Source organism: Neophocaena asiaeorientalis, unplaced genomic scaffold, assembly GCF_003031525.2.
Source record: "Neophocaena asiaeorientalis asiaeorientalis breed wild unplaced genomic scaffold, Neophocaena_asiaeorientalis_V1.1 scaffold45, whole genome shotgun sequence".
In the NCBI taxonomy this organism is placed as follows: Eukaryota; Metazoa; Chordata; class Mammalia; order Artiodactyla; family Phocoenidae; genus Neophocaena; species Neophocaena asiaeorientalis.
In genome coordinates this window covers 1,537,347-1,556,775 of record NW_020174642.1, presented here as the reverse complement: position 1 = coordinate 1,556,775, position 19,429 = coordinate 1,537,347, and the positions used below count along the sequence as shown (strand labels likewise).

At 37.3% G+C, this 19,429-nt stretch overlaps 1 protein-coding gene across 1 annotated transcript in view; it reads left to right on the top strand.

Annotated features, from left to right (window-relative positions):
* Positions 1–19,429, top strand: part of SYNJ1 (synaptojanin 1) — an 89,568-nt gene that overhangs the window by 41,501 nt on the left and 28,638 nt on the right. The window contains 8 exon segments of the mRNA XM_024758327.1: positions 1,553–1,705; positions 4,732–4,897; positions 9,624–9,815; positions 11,692–11,776; positions 15,912–16,052; positions 17,526–17,718; positions 17,963–18,121; positions 19,254–19,410. Coding sequence (XP_024614095.1) covers positions 1,553–1,705; positions 4,732–4,897; positions 9,624–9,815; positions 11,692–11,776; positions 15,912–16,052; positions 17,526–17,718; positions 17,963–18,121; positions 19,254–19,410 — 1,246 coding nt within the window.

The window sequence follows — 19,429 nt, the reverse complement described above, 5'->3', positions numbered from 1 at the left end:
AAAATGAAAGTACAATGTATAGAATTGTCTACTACAAAAATGTAGTTTTCATGTAACTAAGTAAATTTTACTGCTTTGCCTTTTTTGAAATCTGTCCTTGAGGTTTACTTAGAAAATACAACAGAAATAAGAAAAGTAAAAGCAGGAATTTGGTCATAGGGATGGAGTTTATCGCACGGCTCAGGTTTGTTTTGAGTTCTGTTCTGAAGTGGCTAAAAACATTTAGTTAGATTCTGAGAGTAAGCTTAGTGAAATACTTGAACATCTTCATTAAAAGTAGAACAAGTGTTAGAATCTGACTTAGCTGACTACCCACTGTCTGTTGTTAGGTGTGAGAATACTCCCTAGTATAGCAGTTGGTTGACTGGTTACAAAATATACTGCTAATGTAGGCAAAACCAAACTACTTGTAGTGAAGGCCACTTTTGCCCAGTTCCTTGAAGAAGGAGGTATAAATGATAAAGGAGATGCCGGAGGCTGATTTTGTTAATACTCCATGCCAGCAAAGAGTAGCCCTGGTGTAGGTCTCTAGGCAATCAGATAAACCCAGTATAGGGTTTTTAATATTATTTCAATGTTTGATCCCTCTATAATTATGGATAATGTCCACTTATAGACAAGATAAAAGAAAACACAAATGGGAGGGAGTTAAGTAAAAATGCAAGGCACCGACTAGATTCCAAATAAGAGAAAGAGACTAGATAAGGATTATACATTGCTTTGCCTTTGCCAGACTTCAAGGCTAAGAGTCATTCATAGTAAAGACCAATAACTTTTCTGAACACTTCCACTGTGATGAAGGAACTGTGGGAGCCCAAAGATCCTTGCATTCCTTGCATGCTGTGTCCCCCCCTAGTTCTCCCTTATATGCTTTACTGATACGAATTTTATACATTAGAAGCTGTCGTGACTTTATTCAGAGATATGACTTACTTTTAAAATTTTGATAACAATTCAAGAGCAGCTCTACTTTTCTCACAATCTCCTGACCTTAATTACCCAAATGTGTAGAACCAAATCCAGAAATTAAAGAAGCATAGTTATTTCTACATATATTTAAATAAACTAGGTAAATATTGATATATTTCTCTGCTCCAATGTGAGCTGTTGTGTATTGTTCTTTTAGGTGAACAAGATAAACTAGTCTGATTTATAGGGACATTTTTTCCCTTCTTTTTGGCTGCGCGGCTTGTGGGAACTTAGTTCCCCAACCAGGGATTGAACCTGGGCCCTCGGCAGTGAAAGAGGGGAGTCCTAACCACTGGACCGCCAGGGAATTCCCCATAGGGCCATTTTGATAAGCTTAATATCATTTAACCAGAAAGAAGTTCTTATTACTGCAAGGGAATACTGAGTTACTTGTAGGTTTCATTGATGTGATATTTACTTTAGAGATTGACATGGTGGGAAATAGTAAACTTGTGTTTTCAGAATCCAGACCCACAAAGTCCTGTAACTGTAAATTTTTGGTTTGATTCTGGTAGTTCTTAAAAAGTCACATCATAATGAATGTATTCATATACTTATAAAAGTTTCTCTTTTGCTATTTTAGATGCTAACTAAACAATTGGAAGCTCTCGGCTTAGCTGAAAAGCCTCAGCTGGTGACTCGCTTCCAAGAAGTTTTTCGATCAATGTGGTCTGTGAATGGTGATTCAATCAGTAAGATTTATGCAGGAACTGGAGCTCTTGAAGGAAAGGCTAAGGTAGATCTAGATCTATCGTAACATTATAAAAGATCCTTTTTCCTTCTTTAGCAAAGCTTTAAATGGACTCTTTTAAATTAATAGTTTGGTTTTTATAAGGTATCTGTTTTAGAATTCTGCTTTATCATGCTTTTATGTCCTCTTTAACACTTCCTTCTATAGTGGATACTAATGATTGAACAGATAGTTATTTCCCTAGGTTTGAGGGACATGTATATATGACATATTCAGTTGTTTAGTGATAATCCACTAGGCTTAGATATGTGTTCCTCACATTTTTTAAAATGATTTTTCACCTGCATAATATCTGTTTTACTTTTCATATTATTTTGATTAAAACTATGTTTCTTTTAAACCTTTGGTTTTGTGTGTGTGTGTGTGTGTGTATGTGGCCGCACAGCACGGCATGCAGGATCTTGGTTTCCTGGTCTAGGGATCGAACCCAGGGCCCCTGCAGTAGAAGCACAGAGTCCTAACCACTGGACTGCTAGGGAATTCCCCCAAATATGTTTTTCTTTAAAAAAAAAAATCAGAGACTTCCCTGGTGGTCCAGTGGTTAAGATTCCACACTTCCAGTGCAGGGGGCATGGGTTTGATCCCTGGTTGGGGAACTAAGATTCCACATGCTTGCTGTGTGGCACGGCCAAAAAAATTTTTTTTTTAATTAAAAAAGAAAAACAACAAAACAAAACCTCCCCTCCCCCGCAAATCATAGTCTTCCCAATAAAGAGTCTTGTCTTATTTGACTTTGTTTCCCCAGCACTTGACACAGTGCATTCTGTTGGATAGATGTGTGATAAATGCTGGATGGACTAATAAATCAATGGGCAATTTATGCCACACCCACTGTGAACCAAATGCTATTAGGGCTTAAGTTTGTTTTTTTTTTTTTTGTTTTGTTTTTTTTTTGCGGTACGCAGGCCTCTCACTGTTGTGGCCTCTCCCGTTGCGGAGCACAGGCTCCGGACACGCAGGCTCAGCGGCCATGGCTCATGGGCCCAGCCGCACCACGGCATGTGGGATCTTCCCGGACCAGGGCACGAACCCGTGTCCCCTGCATCGGCAGGCAGACTCTCAACCACTGCACCACCAGGGAAGCCCAGGGCTTAGGTTTTTATTCTTTTTCTTTTCTTACTTTGAAAAGGAGGCTATCAAAATGTGCAAAGGAAGTGTGAAATATGGACATAATTATAAGTCTGTGCCTCATCATTACTTTTATCTACAGACTACTTTCTCCTTTAGTGTTTGGCCCTTACTGAGGGACTTTGGGTGCATACTTGAGGTATTTTTCATTATTTTATATACTTAAATATTGACCTTTTATGGCTCCTGGCCTCCATTGAATTTATTAATATTCTAAATCCCTATCCCCAGAAATAGAAACAGGGACATTTACCACTTTTATAGTTTCTTATTTAGCCGCTTCAATATAGCAGCTGAAGTTCATCATCACAAAGTCTTCTTTTAATTTCCAAATCTTCCTCCTCTTCTGTGTCTCATAAAGTGTCATGCCTCTGTTCAGAGGCATTGGCCTTACCTGCAAAAGTTCCTTTTGTTCAACTCACAGAAATAATTTGTATTGACATTTACAAATATTTACATCTTAAATGGTCCCTATTTTTTTTTTTTTTTTTTTTTTTCCGGTACGCGGGCCTCTCACTGTTGTGGTCTCTCCCGTTGCGGAGCACAGGCTCGGGACGCGCAGGCTCAGCGGCCATGGCTCACGGGCCCAGCCGCTCCATGGCATATGGGATCTTCCCGGTCCGGGACACGAACCCGTGTCCCCTGCATTGGCAGGCGGACTCTCAACCACTGCGCCACCAGGGAAGCCCCCTTAAATGGTCCCTATTTTTGAAAACCCGAGATTGTTAAACTTTCATGTATTCCTTTTGAATAAAGAACATAATTCTTGCTTTTAAACCTGATTCTCTACAACTATTGCTTAAAATATTCTTTTATGTTCTGCCTTTTTGTTTCTGCAGTTGACTTTCTATGTACAGAGGTTACATATATTTTCAGTGGTCTTTTATCTCTAACAAAATAGATATGAAATTTTATGTATTAAATATTCTAGTCTGAATTGAACTAAAATCTAACATCTGAACTGCTCTTTCTTTTCCTTTCTCTGGGTTCCTTTTGATTAATTGCCTGATAATGTGAATGGTGAGTCTCTTTTCAAATAATGTCATTTGCATATGTTTTATGGAAGGGAATAACGTTTTAAGCCTCAAATTCCTGTTATTTCTTTAAGGAATAAAAATTACATATTGCAAACTAAAGTTCTTTTTCTAAAAGGCAAGAGTTTGTTGTTGTTTTTTTAAAACAATCATCAAAATCTGTAAGATTAAAATATCTTTATGATAGCTAACACACCTGAGTAAAATATATGTTCATTAGAAGTTGTAATCGACTCTCTCACTGTAGGAATTGGCATATATTTATTTTTATTACTTATATTTACATAGGCAAAGTGACCTAAAATATACAAACTGTAGTTTACATGTTACGGACTAGACCTTCGTTCTCATATTCAATTTTAGTTTTGACTAATGTAAGTTACTGGGAGCAATTTCAATTTCATTTTTCTACTATTAGAGTACTTTGAAGTTTTCCTGAGAACGTGCAAGTGCAGTGTATCCTCCTTTATCTCCCCTGCTTCCCCGCCCATCCCATCCATCCCCAAGTCTAAAAGTTACCGTGTAAGAAGTAATTTCCTTGTCTTGAGTAAGTATATTGCAGTTTATTTCCTTTATAGTAAACAATTTTAAACTTCTAAGGCTCTAGATATCATTAGTGGATGCCGTTGTGGCCCTGAGCTTCTTCTGTCTCTGTACAGAGCTGTTATCCAAAAGAGGAAAAGAAACAGTGACATCTTGAGGCATTTTAGTGTGATGGTTTGATATTCAAAATAGAATAATTAGGTCCTTTTTATTACAGTAAAGTCATATAAAACTTATTTAAAGTTTCAGAATACCTATTGAATAAAAACAATTTAGAATGAAAGTCCATGCTTTTCTCCCCAACAGGCTGGAAAGTTAAAAGATGGTGCTCGTTCTGTTAGTAGAACAATTCAGAATAACTTCTTTGACAGCTCCAAGCAAGAGGCCATTGATGTTTTGCTACTGGGAAATACTTTAAATAGTGATTTAGCTGACAAAGCTCGAGCCCTTTTAACTACTGGAAGTTTGCGTGGTATGCGTCCTTACTTTATATTTTACTTTGTATTGCTTATATTCCTTCTAAAAGTCCAAGAGGTAAATGTAAACTTATTTACGTAAATACTTGTTAGATTGAGTTGATTAAAATAGTTTTGGAGGGAATTTCTGTCCATGTAATTTTCTAAAATTGCATTCTCCAAAGGAAGTTTATCTCTCCTAAAACGTCTATATCATTAGTGGAATTATTAAGCTAAAACCGAGGCCCATGCATGTTTTCTTTTATAGATTATGATTGAGGAGGGAAATGGTTTAAGTATTGCTAACTTTATATAAGGCAGGAATTCATAAAATATTCAGCTAGTACTTTCAGTAGAGTATTTAATAATTATGTAGAAAACATTGCTTTATTGGAAAAAACAATACCTTTGTTGGTTATTTTGCTAATCACCACCCCAAAAGTTTCTATAACTTGGTCCTACCTTTTAAATGCTATTGTTTGAATAAGCATTAAATCATATTAATAATTTTAAAATGCTTATTATTGGACACTATCATTCCCAATTTTAATATTTGACATAAATATATGGCTTTCAGAATGGCTGTTTATCTTTCACTGTGTCTTTCATTAAAATCAAAAGAATTTGAGCTCATATCAGTGAGCGTATATTAAGCAGTATCGTGGGAAAACTCAATATACATTGTAAAACTGAATAGACTTCCTTAATTTCATATTTTTTTCTATTTTAACACTGTAGCACTCTGAACATTTTCACTTCTTCCGTTACCGCCCCCAAACCAAACCTTTCAGTTTTCCCTGTTCAAGTAGGAGAAATTGTTCTTCATCAAATTATGTACTCTTGGGTCATTACTTAGTCAAATACGTTATCATGGATTCTTTCAGAATTCTGCATGGTGCTGAAGGTAGTTAATTACAGTCAGCTCCTCAGGGGTCTGTGAGTAGGCTGGGGACTGAAGTCTACTAAAGCTCTGAAAACCAGAATCTGATCTTAGCTACTGCTTTTAACATCAGGCTTTCTTCCTGCCTTCCAGCAGTAGATGCTGACTGATTTGCATCTTATCACCTCTTTCCACCTGTGCCTACTTTGATATGGAGGCATTTATCAGCAACAACTGAAAGTAAGCCGTTGAAGGAAAGAGAAGTGAGGGACCTGAGTAATTCCCAGACTTGATCATCAGTTTTTTTGGTTTCCTGCACATTTTACTATATGAAAAATATACCCTTAAAAAAAGTACAGTCAGTTCTGCTCTAATGCTTATTCTGAGAATGGGGATTTTGTTCCAACAGGGATGCTGTATCAGGGAACATTTTGAGTATAATGCCAATTCTGCAGTAGTTTATGCATGATTTCACTGGTAATAATGCTAGGGAAATGCAGAAAGCTGCACCCAGCAGAACTGAGTTGGGTGGAAATATACACAACACACATACACATGTGCGTACACCTGAGACATCTCTCTCCCTCCGTTCACCAGACATATGATGAGCCAGATCCATCCATAACTGGTGTTACAACTTACCGTCCAATTGCAGAGATCTCTTCTCCCAGGATTCACAATTACTTACAAGCACAGGCCTCCTGCTGCCCATTTCTATGAGCAAACCTTAGGTCTTTGTCAAAATGAAGTGCCATATTTTAGACGTATTTGTATATTCCTTAACCATCTAACACGTGTAAAATTCTGCCGTTTTTATATTAGGTTCCTATCTTTCCTGGCACGTCATTGCCGAAGTGTTTGAATGTTGTACCCGAACCCCATTTTTGCCATAAGCCCTGTGCCTGTGGGAATTTGCACCATTTTGCCTAGCATGGTGATTTTGCTGGAATGTATATGTTTTGTTATAACTGAACTGTTATAACTATCAACTGGTGAGTCCCAGAAAGAATACTACAAGGTGTAAGGGCAGTAACTTCAGTATTTCAAAGTCCAGCCTCTTAGGTTTTCAGGTTCATATTCTCCCTCACAAGTATACGCACGTGCACACACACACAGGCTTACATACGGGAGTAGCCTGGAAAGCAGGCCTGGAGCCTTCTGATTGTGAAACTCTGGACATCACCGAGTCCCCATAGGATTTTTCTTAGATGCAGAAGGTTTACATCAGTCATCATCATTTATTTTTATCTTTGGTGTCCTACAGCCATCAGAAAAAAATTAACTCATCAAACTAAATCAAAAGAAAAAAATGAGGCCGTCTGAGAATGTTTTGTCATAACATTCTAGACTTCAGCTGTAACTTGCTGTTTTACTAATGATTCTTTGTTTTCTTCTTGATGCATCCATAGTTTCTGAACAGACATTACAGTCAGGTACAGTATAGAAAATCAATCTGTAAATAAAAGCAACTTTTTCTCTATTTTTTTAAAAAGTTGATGTTGTATATAAATAAAGCCGCAAATAAATGGAAACTTTATTTTGCCCTCTGAATCTAACATGATAAATTGATAACCTTGTTTTAATCTGAGAAAAAACATTTTGAGTTTGAGAAAACTAAGTATTTCATTTAGAAGGAAATATGCGATGCTCTTTGTATTCCTGTAGCAAATGCTTAATTCCAATTAAATATAGGTCATCTAGTTTTAATTTTACTTTCATATTTCATTGAACAAACATTATTAGTGTTATATCTTACGACTACTCAGTGGTGCTTCTCACACATAATATTTTAAAAGGCATTTAGTGTACTAAAATATGATCTGAAATCTTCTAAAAAGCATTAAGATTGCTAACAAACTTAGGAGAGTTAAGTGTGTAAGACCTAAAGGTCATTATTTTTCTTGCCTTTCCTGTTCTTAGGAATCTCACGCCTTCATTCTCTGGACAAGGTTTATGATCTTGTCTTTAAACTTGAATCTGTGGTGAAATGAGCAAAAGCTAAACTCTTGCCAGAAATTTAGCTGAAAAAGACTTTCACTTAAGATTTGGTATCCCTTAAGATTTGTTTCACTTAGTTATTGTTCTGAGTGTTTTGAGAAACTAAATTTTTGGCAATTGGCAATTTTTTTGAGAAGGATGGAGGAAGAGAGCCCTTGGATATATTTTTGAGTTACGTCATGGAGTCCATTTTCTGAAATGGTATGGTATTTAGGGATGGACATCTGTTTGAACATAGACTCATGTCTTTCTGCACATTAAGGTGCCAACCAGTTAAGAATAAACTAGGAATTTTTTGTCAACTTTTTATTCCATTTGTAAACAGACTTTAGTAGCTCACCCAACGTGGCAACATGTTTTTGTTCACACAATTCATTATTTGTCTTGCTGGATATTTTAAGCTGTTAAATCATTATGGAGCTTGTGTTTTGATGTAGAAAAGATTGTAGAAGCTGTTTTCTAGCAGTAACAATGGCAATGACTTCAATTAGAAAGACCAGTGATAATCTGTAGTAATAGAGAATTATTCTTTATCCAGGTTCAGCAGGCTTTCAGTTAACCATACCAGCAGGCCAGAACAAACAATCTGCTTTCATTACCACTGGACACCTCTATATGAGTAATCAAATCAAATAGCAAGAGGGCTAGAAATGTACACGCCTGCCCCTGGGAACAGTGGGGACGTGCTTGTCGTGTAAATCAGCAGTCCTTTCATGGGATTCACAGGTCAAACTATTTTCACTCTAATCCGAAAAAGTTATTTGCCTCTTTCACTCGTTCTCTCACAAGACTGCTTGCTGTATGTACCTTGGTATCCAACAATAATAATTAATACCGTAATAAAATAAGATCCTGTGGCGAAAGGTGAGCACCGTTGTGATTTCCCTTTCCTCTTGCCAGTTAACCGCCCGTTAAGGGCATCTTCTCTGTCTTTAGATTGAAGTCCTGTTAAGGCTCTATTAATTTAAGTGCCAAGGATTTGACTTAACCTAAATGAAGCATGGTTTAGGAGGAAGAAGGATAGGTGGAAGTCAAAAAAATAGGTGGGGAAAGGATTGAGGATTCAAAATGTATTGAACATTTATTCATTTAACCATTACTTACTGAGCACTTACTATGTACCAGGCACTCTTCTAGTCACTAGGGATATTAGACCATTTCTGCCCTCATGGAGCGTCCATTCTTGTGAGGGTCCAGTGGCTGAGCAGTGAGAGAACAGGGATGGGGTGGCAGGTGAGGGCAGAAAGGCGGGGCAGGTTGTTTGGGGTCTTGCAGAACGTTTGTAAGGACTTGGTGTCTCCTCTGAGCTGGGAGGCATTTAGTCATGGCTTCATCTCCATCCTCTCATTATTGTCCATAATTTGTGTTTTTGTCACGGAGCCATTATTCATCAAACCACCTGTCAGTAGCTAGAATCCTAAATGTAATGGCTCTTGAATGTTTTTGTTTGGGGAGAAGTAACATATTTTTACTAGCCTCCGAATGAAAGCTGTATGAAAGTCAGTTGTTATATTCCTAAAAATGTGCAGTCTCTGCTTTTGTATTTCATAAAATAGTGTACCATTTCCGTGAAACAGAACTGTCTGTTCTGCATGTTTTTTTGTTGCTGCATTAATTTTGTAATAGTTTTTTTACTTGGGCTATTGTACTTAATGTATGATTTTTTTAAAGTTGCGTTGGTTAATTGCATTGTGCTGGGCTCTGTGTTCAAGGCTGTCTTTTTTGTGCTTATGCATGTATCTGATGCTTCTTTGTGCTGATGGTGGTAATTGTACTTTCCAGCCATCATTTCTCAGTCATGAAAATCACTTTTTTTTAAATGATTAAATGCAGCCAAAATTCTGTTGTGTTTTGTTCTCGATTAGCATCTTCTAAAGTTCTAAAGAGCCTGTGTGAGAATTTCTACAAGTATTCAAAGCCCAAGAAAATTCGAGTATGTGTGGGCACCTGGAATGTGAATGGCGGGAAGCAGTTTCGCAGCATAGCCTTTAAGAATCAGACCCTCACTGACTGGCTTCTCGATGCACCCAAGTTAGCTGGCATCCAGGAGTTTCAAGGTTGGCTTTTTATAATACGGATTTAATTAATTAACCCTGACTGTGATTTATTAATCTAGAAAAGAAATGTGGCACTTCACAGTATGCATTACCTTATAAAAGAAACTGGGATTTATACATTTGAAGACCAACATTCTTATAGGTAAATCTGTTCAAATCTTAGGTCTTTTGTATTCCTACACCTTTATCTACTACTTCATAAGAAAACATGGTAAAATAAAAAATCCTTTTCTTTGTTATTTGATTCTCAGGAAATTGGATCCGTACATAAATTGATATCTTTAAGGAAACTACACATATAAGAAAAACTAGTTCTGTTTTTATTCTTTAGACTGATACAAAGCAAGCTTATTTTATGATTGATAATTTTTCAAATTTAATATGTTCTATTTTTCAAATACAGTCCTTTATTTGCTAAGATAAGAAATAGGGTGATCATGAGCAGTTTTACAAAACTTGTTTTGACGTTTGTTGGCCCTTCATAGCAAACGGTACTTGTCATTCAGTTTGGGTACTCTGCCACCAAGCTCTTAATAGCCAGAACCAAACACTGAGCTGAGGATGCTTGTATTCAGATTTTATCCAGAGTCATGGATTTGAGGCCCTCTTCGTTTAAGTCAACTTTAATTCCTTTTTCAAATGGTACACATTTACCAAGTGTTATTTATGAAGGTGATGTACATAGGAAATACTGTGAGATGCAGATTTTCCTTTTTTAGTTGTCTTTAATCAGTCGCACCTTAAACCCTGGGAATTTCCCTAAACTTTTATTAAAATGCCCCTTTTCATTTACACTGAACCTAACTTGAAACTGTTGTTGCAGTAATAATAAAATAACAGCTAATACTACAATTCTAACTACTTTACATCTATTCATTTAATCCTTGTAACAGACCTAATATACCGTCACTATTATTATTCCAGTTTCACAGATGAGAAACTGAGACACAGTGAGAGAAGTGACCTGCCCAAGGTCATTCAGCTAGTAGTGACACAGCCAGGGTTTGAACTCAGGCAGTTTCGTTCCAGAGTTGGGCCACTGCATTTTATTTGGGAACTTGGGCAAGTTGCTTAGGTTCTCCAAAGCCTCAGTTTCCTGTCTGTAAATAAAAGGCAAATATAATCTGTCTCCTAAGGTGTTTGTGTAGTAAATGAGAAGATTTGTATATAAGCCTTGCACGTAACAGCAGTCAATAAATTTTTTTTTTCTCAGTATTTGTTCATAGTATTTATAAGTTCTTTCTCTAGCTATTTATCCTCATTTCTGAATGCTTGGGACACCCAAAGTACCCTGGGGTTGCTTATCTAAAGCAGCTCTGTTCTCTTTTGGTCTTGTCAGCTATGAGAGAGCTAATGGCTAGAACAGACGGGTTAGTCTGAGCCCCTGACTCTTCTCATTTTCCTAGATTGCTTCCACTTAGGAATCTTCAAATTTAAGTGTAAAAAATCCCTCTCAACTGTTTCCTCTAATTTGAGACTGTTACTCAACCACTTTATTATTTGTACCCTTTCTGAAAAATTTCTTTCCCTCTCCATTTTGAGTCACTTTAGCCTTTGAGAAGTGGCTTGTTTCTCTGCTGTCCATGGTACAAACTTTAACAAGAATTCTTTCAAAATGATTTCTGAAAGGACTTAAGGATCTTCAAGAATAACAGTCTTAGATAGGCAAACTTAGGTCACCTAAACAGAAACTAAATGGAAAGTAATTTTGTCCCCCTCAGGGGGTTTTGCCTTTAATTTGAATTTGGTTAAACTTGAAACACAAAAGTGGACTTTTATGAGATCTGATGTTGATCTTAGTTGGGTTGGGGGGTAGGGGGTTTGCCATTTAACTAAGGCCATCTCTTAAAAGTCTCTCCTGGATGCTTCATTGTAGATAAAAGAAGTAAACCAACTGATATATTTGCCATTGGTTTTGAGGAAATGGTAGAGTTGAATGCTGGAAACATTGTGAATGCAAGGTAAGCCAGCCAGGTAACACACAGGGAAACTTTCTAGTTGACGGGCGTGGGGAGCAGATAACTAAGTACTTGTTACAAGGATAGATTGAGAGAATATATGTGAAGATGCTTTTTAAACTATAAAACAGCAGTTCTCAAACTTTTTGGTTTCAGGTCTTTCTAAACTCTTAAACATATTAAAAATCTTAAAGAACTTTTATTTATGTGAGTTTTATCTCTTGATATATATCACATTAGAAATGAAAAATTTAAAACATTTAATTCATTTAAAAATAACAGTGATAATAAACTCATACATGTTAGCATGAATAACACATTTTCTTCCTGAAAAGTAGCTGTTTTCCAAAACAAAAATTTACTGAGAAGGATGGCATTGATTGATAGTTTTGCAAATGTCGTTAGAATCTGGCTTAAGACGGCTGTATTCTCACATCTACTTCTGCATTAGTCTGTTGCAATATGTTGTTTTGGTTGAATTATATGAAGAAAATCACATAAATATGTAGCTGGAAACCGAAATATCTTAATAGCCTTTTCAGACCATTTCTTCTCTGATACCACTTAACAAATAGTTTCCCAAAGGTTAGTTGCAGTGTGGAATCTGAAACCATAGCGATGACCTTTTTGTGCTCAGTTATATTAAAACATTGGTCTATCTTTTACCCTTGCATGATTTTGAAACATCATGTGTTGGTCATTTGGAGCATATTAGTTCATTGAGTTATGTAGATCTTCCAAATTTTGACACGCTTCATTGTACAATATTAAACATTATATTGGTTCATTTCATCACTCATCTCATCAGCAAATTCGTCAAGTGTGTGGAAGCTGTCAAGATCAGAGGAGCAGATACAGGTTTATCAAGATTCTCATTTTTGCTTGAAAACATAAATTTTATCTTTGGAAATAGATGCTATTTTTTTTTCCCTTGAAAACACAGACTTGGCTGAAAAACTGTTTGCCAAATAATCTAAATCTGAATAACCGTAGTCTGTCACTCGTTCTTTCTTACATTCTATGAAAAAAGGGGCATTTCAGCTCTGAACTCAAAGTATCAGGTGCTTTTCTCTGAAACAGCCAGGGTGTATGCATTCAGTATGCAGCGAAGTGCTCGATGTGTATTGTCCATTCATCACACAGAATACTATAAAGATGGGACTCAAGGATTGAGCTTTGACAGAGTTAATAATGTTTACTGCTTCATCAGGATTTTCTTAGGTGAAATGGCATTTTTTAAAACTGTGAGCGCATGGGGGTAAAGATGATAAGGAATACTAGTACGGTTTGGTGCCTGGATTCCTGCTAAGACATCGGCACTTATTGTTTTTGCACCATCGTGCAAATGTCAATACAGTGAAAAAGGCAATCTCTTAGCGATATTAGGGAGACAGTTTTGACCTCATGGGTTTTAGGGATCCTCAGGGATGTTCTCTGACCACAGCAGAGAACTGATGTTCTGAAGTGTTATTACAAATACGGATTATTTTAGTGAAATTGAAAGCTTAAGTGTTTTATTTTAAGAAATGATGCTTGCTTTAAAAGTTGAGTAGTTGCCCATCTTTTGTGACTTTTTTTTTTAAAGAATCTTTTTCTTTTTTAAATTTTATTTATTTATTTTACTTTTGGCTGCGTTGGGTCTTTGTTGCTGAGTGCAGGCTTTTCTCTAGTTGCGGCGAGCGGGGGCTACTCTTCGTTGTGGTGCACGGGCTTCTCATCGCGGTGGCTTCTCTTGTTGCGGAGCACGGGCTCTAGGTGTGCAGGCTTCAGTAATTGTGGCTCGCGGGCTCTAGGGCGCAGGCTCAGTAGTTGTGGTGCATGGGCGTAGTTGCTCCACGGCATGTGGGATCTTCCCAGACCAGGGCTTAAACCCGTGTCCCCTGCACTGGCAGGCGGATTCTTAACCACTGTGCCACCAGGGAAGTCCTCTTTTGTGACTTTTTAAAAAAGATTTTCAGAATAAAATTATGGGCTGAAATAGTATGTTATTATAGTCATCAGTCTTGAAAATGACAACTTTCTTCTTAGCTAAAGTGAATAACAATTTATACAGGGAAGTAGAAAAGAATTCCGACTTCATTCATTTTGCTGTTTGACTCTTTCCTGAAAATACAGATTCAGGTCTTAGAACATATTCTGAGGGCTCCCAGTACCAAACACATTGTTCAGTTGTTGGTCTAAGTAGAGATTAATCAAATTATTCTTTAATGAAAATGGTGATTATTCATTCATATATTTAACCAATATCTACAGAGCACCTACCCTAAGTGCTGAAGATACATCAAATGAATAAAACAGACAAATATCCCTACCTGTGTGCACCTTCTTTTCTAGTGGAGGAGACAGACAATAAACAGCTCGAATAAGTAAGTTATATAGCATGTTAGAAGACGGTAGGTGCAACCGAAAGTAGATAGATAGAGGTCAGGGGATTGGGCATGCGGAGGTGGGGAGGCGTGTGTGGTTTGCAATAGAGTGATCAGGGTTCATTGAGAGAGCTGAAGAAAGGGATGAAAGCTGTCGTTCTGTTTTCAGAATCCAAGTCTTGGTGGTGGGGTTGGTAGGGAATCCGTGCTCTGAATTTGTATTTTGGAGGCAGTGTGGCATAGTGTTAGCTAGATTAGATGGGTGGATGTGAGGTCGTATTCTGGCTTACCGTTTATCGTTTGTATGACCTGGAACTACGAGAAGATTGTTTTTGCTCGCCATTGGAGGTTCTTGGGCACAAACTTAATACTCTGAAAATGTATAAAGAGAAAGACTCAAGCATTTTTGCTACCTTCTTTATACGAACTGTGTTTCAGAATAACTGAGTAGTTGATAAGAGAGAAGTTGTTTATAGAAGAATTCCAACTTATTACAAATGCCCATGGAATGCTGAAATTATGAAGTCAACATGTTGTAACCCCTAATGAAATAATGGATCTAGGCAATGATCATCAGTCGATGTTAAAACCTTAGAAGAAGGATCAGTGGGGGAACTTTTTATTACAATGAGTCAATTGTCACGGTCCTAACAGCCTATCGGGTGTAATATCACAGAGATTAGTTCCTGCTATGATGCAAGGGTGACTATACCACCTGTGAGGTTATTTTTGCCAAAACAAATCAATAAAATTGAATGTTTCTTAATCAAGCTTCTAGAGTAACCAGTTTAAAACAAACCTGACAGAGGGACAAGGTACCATGAAGACACATCAGACAAACCCAGACTGTTAAACATTTTACAGACAAATAGCCCAGCTTCTTAAAAAATAAATAGTGTTAAAAAGAGGGTTGGGGGAGCTGAGAGACTGCTAAAGATTAAGAGAGATTAAGAGACAAGCAAATGCAATGTGTGGACCTTATTTGGACCCTGTTTTAAAGAAACCAACTATAAGAAGAGTTTTTTTTAGATAATCAGGGAAATTTAAATATGAACTGAGTATTAGATGATACTAAAGAATTGTTAATATTTGAGTGTGATAATGGCATTGTGACTACGCAAAAATGAAAATGTCCTGTTGCATTTACAGGTGCATACCAACGTGTTTCTGGGTGAAATGGCCTATGTCTCAGATTTGTGTTAAAATATTTCAGGTTTAAAAAAAGGGGAGGGGGTATGGAAGAAGAATGATTGGCAAAATGTTGATAAACGTTGAAGCTGGATAATGGGTATACGGTGGTTTATTTTATGAGTATCTCTTTTTTGTGGATGTTTAAATTTTTCCATTATAAGTTTTTTTTAAGATACTATAACCCATAAAAATAAGAAAAGGCAGGGGAATGTATCTGGAAGCATGTTCTTCTCTGTTATCCCAATGAATACTAAAGAAAAAATACAGTATACAAGCTTGAGATTACTCACACGGTGAGCACTCATTTAATCAGTAAGCTCATATTTTCTTTGTAAGGGGGTAATAGGATAGACTTTGAAGTGTGGGTGTTCTTTTGGCTAAATTTTGGGTTTTCCTTTTCAAAGGAAACAAACAAAAAAGCCCAGCCCGCGTAAAGACTTCACTGTTGGTGTGGATTTCGTGACGTCAGTAGTTTTATTAAATGTGGGCATATAAAGGTATAATTGACAACTGTCTTATAAAACAGGCTATATTACTGTCACCATCTTTTTGAAGATTCCCTTTTTAATATTTTCTGTTAGCACAACAAATCAGAAGCTCTGGGCTGTGGAACTTCAGAAGACCATCTCCAGAGACAACAAGTATGTGCTGCTAGCCTCCGAGCAGTTGGTGGGCGTCTGTCTGTTTGTTTTTATCAGACCACAACATGCTCCGTTCATCAGGTCAGTAAACAGATCGCTCTCCTAAGGCTGCTTCCTAACATCAGATAATAAAAAGGCCTGTCATGTTTGTGGCTTCAGAGAAACACTTGTTCATGGTTCTTGTTTTTAAATGAGCTTTTTTTTTAATTGAAATATAGTTGACTTACAATGTTGTGTTAGTTTCAGGTATACAGCGAAGTGATTCAGTTATACATTTGTATGTATATCTATTCTTTTACAGATTCTTTTCCCTAATAGGTTGTTACAAAATATTGAGTATAGTTTCCTGTGCTATACAGTAGGTCCTTGTTGGTTATGTTTTATTTTATTTTATTATTTAAAAAAATTTTTATTGGGGTATAATTTGCAATGTTGTGTTAGTTTCAGGTGTACAGAAAAGTGCATCAGTTATACATATACATATATCCACTCTTTTTTAGCTTCTTTTCTTATATAGGCCATTACAGAGTATTGAGTAGAGTTCCCTGTGGCATACACTAGGCCCTTATTAGTTATCTATTTTATATATAGTAGTGTGTATATGTTAATCCCAAACTCTTAATTTATCCCTCCCACCAGCCCCCTTCTCCTTTGGTAACCATAAATTTGTGTTCTGTGTCTGTGGGTCTACTTCTGTTTTGTAAATAAGTTCATTTGCTTATAAGCGATATGGTATTTGTCTTTCTCTGACTTCTTTCACTTAGCATGACAATCTCTAGGTCTATTCATGGTGCCACAAATGGCATTATTTCATTATTTTTTGTGGCTGAGTAGTATTCCATTGTATATATATACCACATCTTCTTTTCTTTTCTTTTCTTTTTTTGTTTATAAAGTAGTACTTACTCTTTTTTTTAAACTTTTCTGAAGATTTAAATTTATTTATTTAAAAATTATTTATTTATGGCTGCGTTGGGTCTTTGTTGCGGTGCACGGGCTTCTCATTGTGGTGGCTTCTCTTGTTGCAGAGCACAGGCTCTAGGCACGTGGGCCTCAGTAGTTGTGGCACGCGGGCTCAGTAGTTGTGGTGTACAGGCTTAGTTGCTCTGCGGCGTGTGGGATCTTCCCAGACCAGGTCTTGAACCCGTGTCCCCTGCTTTGGCAGGCGGATTCTTAACCACTGCGCCACCAGGGAAGTCCCTGTACCACATCTTCTTTATCCATTCATCTGTGGATGGACATTTAGGTTGCTTCCATATCTTGGCTATTGTAAATAGTGCTGCAGTGAACATTGGGGTGCATGTGTCTTTTAGAATTATAGTTTTCTCCCAATGTATGCCCAGGAGTGGGATCCCTGGATCATATGGTAACTCTATTTAAATGTGTTCTTGAGTAAAGAATCACTAATAGTTTCACTGTACTCTTTCACAGGCTTGCCCTCAAAGTGCCCCACAATGTGTGATGTTATAATCATGTAACAGACATTCCTATTTTCTTATGCACACGGAACTATTGGAATTTCTGATCTTTGACTTAGAATTCTTCCTTTTAAAGGGATGTTGCAGTTGATACTGTGAAGACTGGAATGGGAGGCGCAACTGGAAATAAGGGAGCAGTCGCAATACGAATGCTGTTCCACACCACAAGCCTCTGCTTCGTCTGCAGCCACTTTGCTGCAGGACAATCGCAGGTCAAAGAACGAAATGAAGATTTTGTGGAAATAGCGCGGAAGTTGAGTTTTCCAATGGTAAACTCTTGTGGCTTGTTTTTGAAGAGGAAGCTTTGAAATGTGTTTCAATTTACCCCAAATTCTATATCAGTTTTTGAAAATTTAAGGTAGTTCCTAGAAATGTCAGCATTGTTCACCTAAATATTAGGTACTTCATGTGTAATTACTGTGGGGTTAAATAGGTGGGGCATGGCAGGGGTGAGGCAAAGAAGAAGTTGTAAAACATTTTTTTAATTGTTTAAAATTCTCTCTTGGCTTCCAGGGGAGGATGCTGTTCTCCCATGACTACGTATTTTGGTGTGGTGATTTCAACTACCGAATCGATCTTCCTAATGAAGAAGTGAAAGAGCTCATAAGACAGCAAAATTGGGATTCTCTTATAGCAGGAGATCAGCTTATCAACCAGAAAAATGCTGGACAGGTAGATACATACTTAAGATACTTGCATTGGGAAGAAGGGACCTTTGATTATGAAAACATACTTTTCTTAAAGTGTTGCTTTTTTTTTTTTTTAACCTCTTGGAGTCTCTTTATACTTAGTAGATATATATCTATAGTTTAACAGGTAGAAAATTGCCTTCTCTCTTTTTTTTTTTTTTTGGCGGTACGCGGGCCTCTCACTGTTGTGGCCTCTCCCGTTGCGGAGCACAGGCTCCGGACGCGCAGGCTCAGCGGCCATGGCTCACGGGCCCAGCTGCTCCGCGGCATGTGGGATCTTCCCGGACCGGGGCACAAACCCGTGTCCCCTGCATCGGCAGGCAGACTGTCAACCACTGTGCCACCAGGGAAGCCCTGCCTTCTCTTTTAAAAAAAGAAAAGGAAAGGAAAACTCATAATAATTTCCAGGAGGAAAAATATATTGTGTCTCCCTAAGATTCACTTTCAAGTAGAAGAATATACATTTTTTCTTTCAGTAATAGCGAATTTAGAATCTTACTTGTCAGGGCTAGAGCTTTTTGGCTTTAAGATCCTGTGGTAATTTGCTTTATTTTGATGTTGTTGTTTCTCATATCATCTGCCTTTTTGAGACTTAGTTCTAAAAACTTGTGACCACAAAAGTTGGAAGAATTTATTTAAAAAAAAAGTTTTTTAAGAAGAGGTGATTGAAGCCACTTGATATGGTATCTTTCTGGTCATCAGAATTAAATTCTGATGGATACCATGTAACCTTCTCAGGCCCCAATAAATTCTGATGGATACCCTGTAACCTTCTTAGGCCCCAATTCCTCATTTGAGAATAAGACATCAAACTATTTGATTTCCAAAATCCCATACAGTTTTAAATGTGTCATGTAGCTCAAAAGTCTGGTGGAATTCCATTGTTCACGATTTTGTACTTTGCTTAATCAAATGTCAGACAAGTGGCATGATAAAGCCCACGTCTTGGGTTATTTTTTCTTAAGCTCTGTTCCATTCAGTTAGAAGTGTTCATCAGAGGCACATACATTTCATGAGTCTCCAGTGCATAATAGACATTTAATGCATGGCTGCCTGAATGAAAACAGAACGTTTTTGCCTTTTTGAATAACTTACTTTATGTATGTTTATTTTAGATTTTTAGAGGATTTTTAGAAGGAAAAGTAACCTTTGCTCCAACATATAAATATGATTTGTTTTCTGATGACTACGACACCAGTGAAAAGTGCCGCACCCCTGCATGGACAGACCGTGTCCTCTGGAGAAGAAGGAAATGGCCTTTTGATAGATCAGGTTGGGAAAGTTGGGAAAT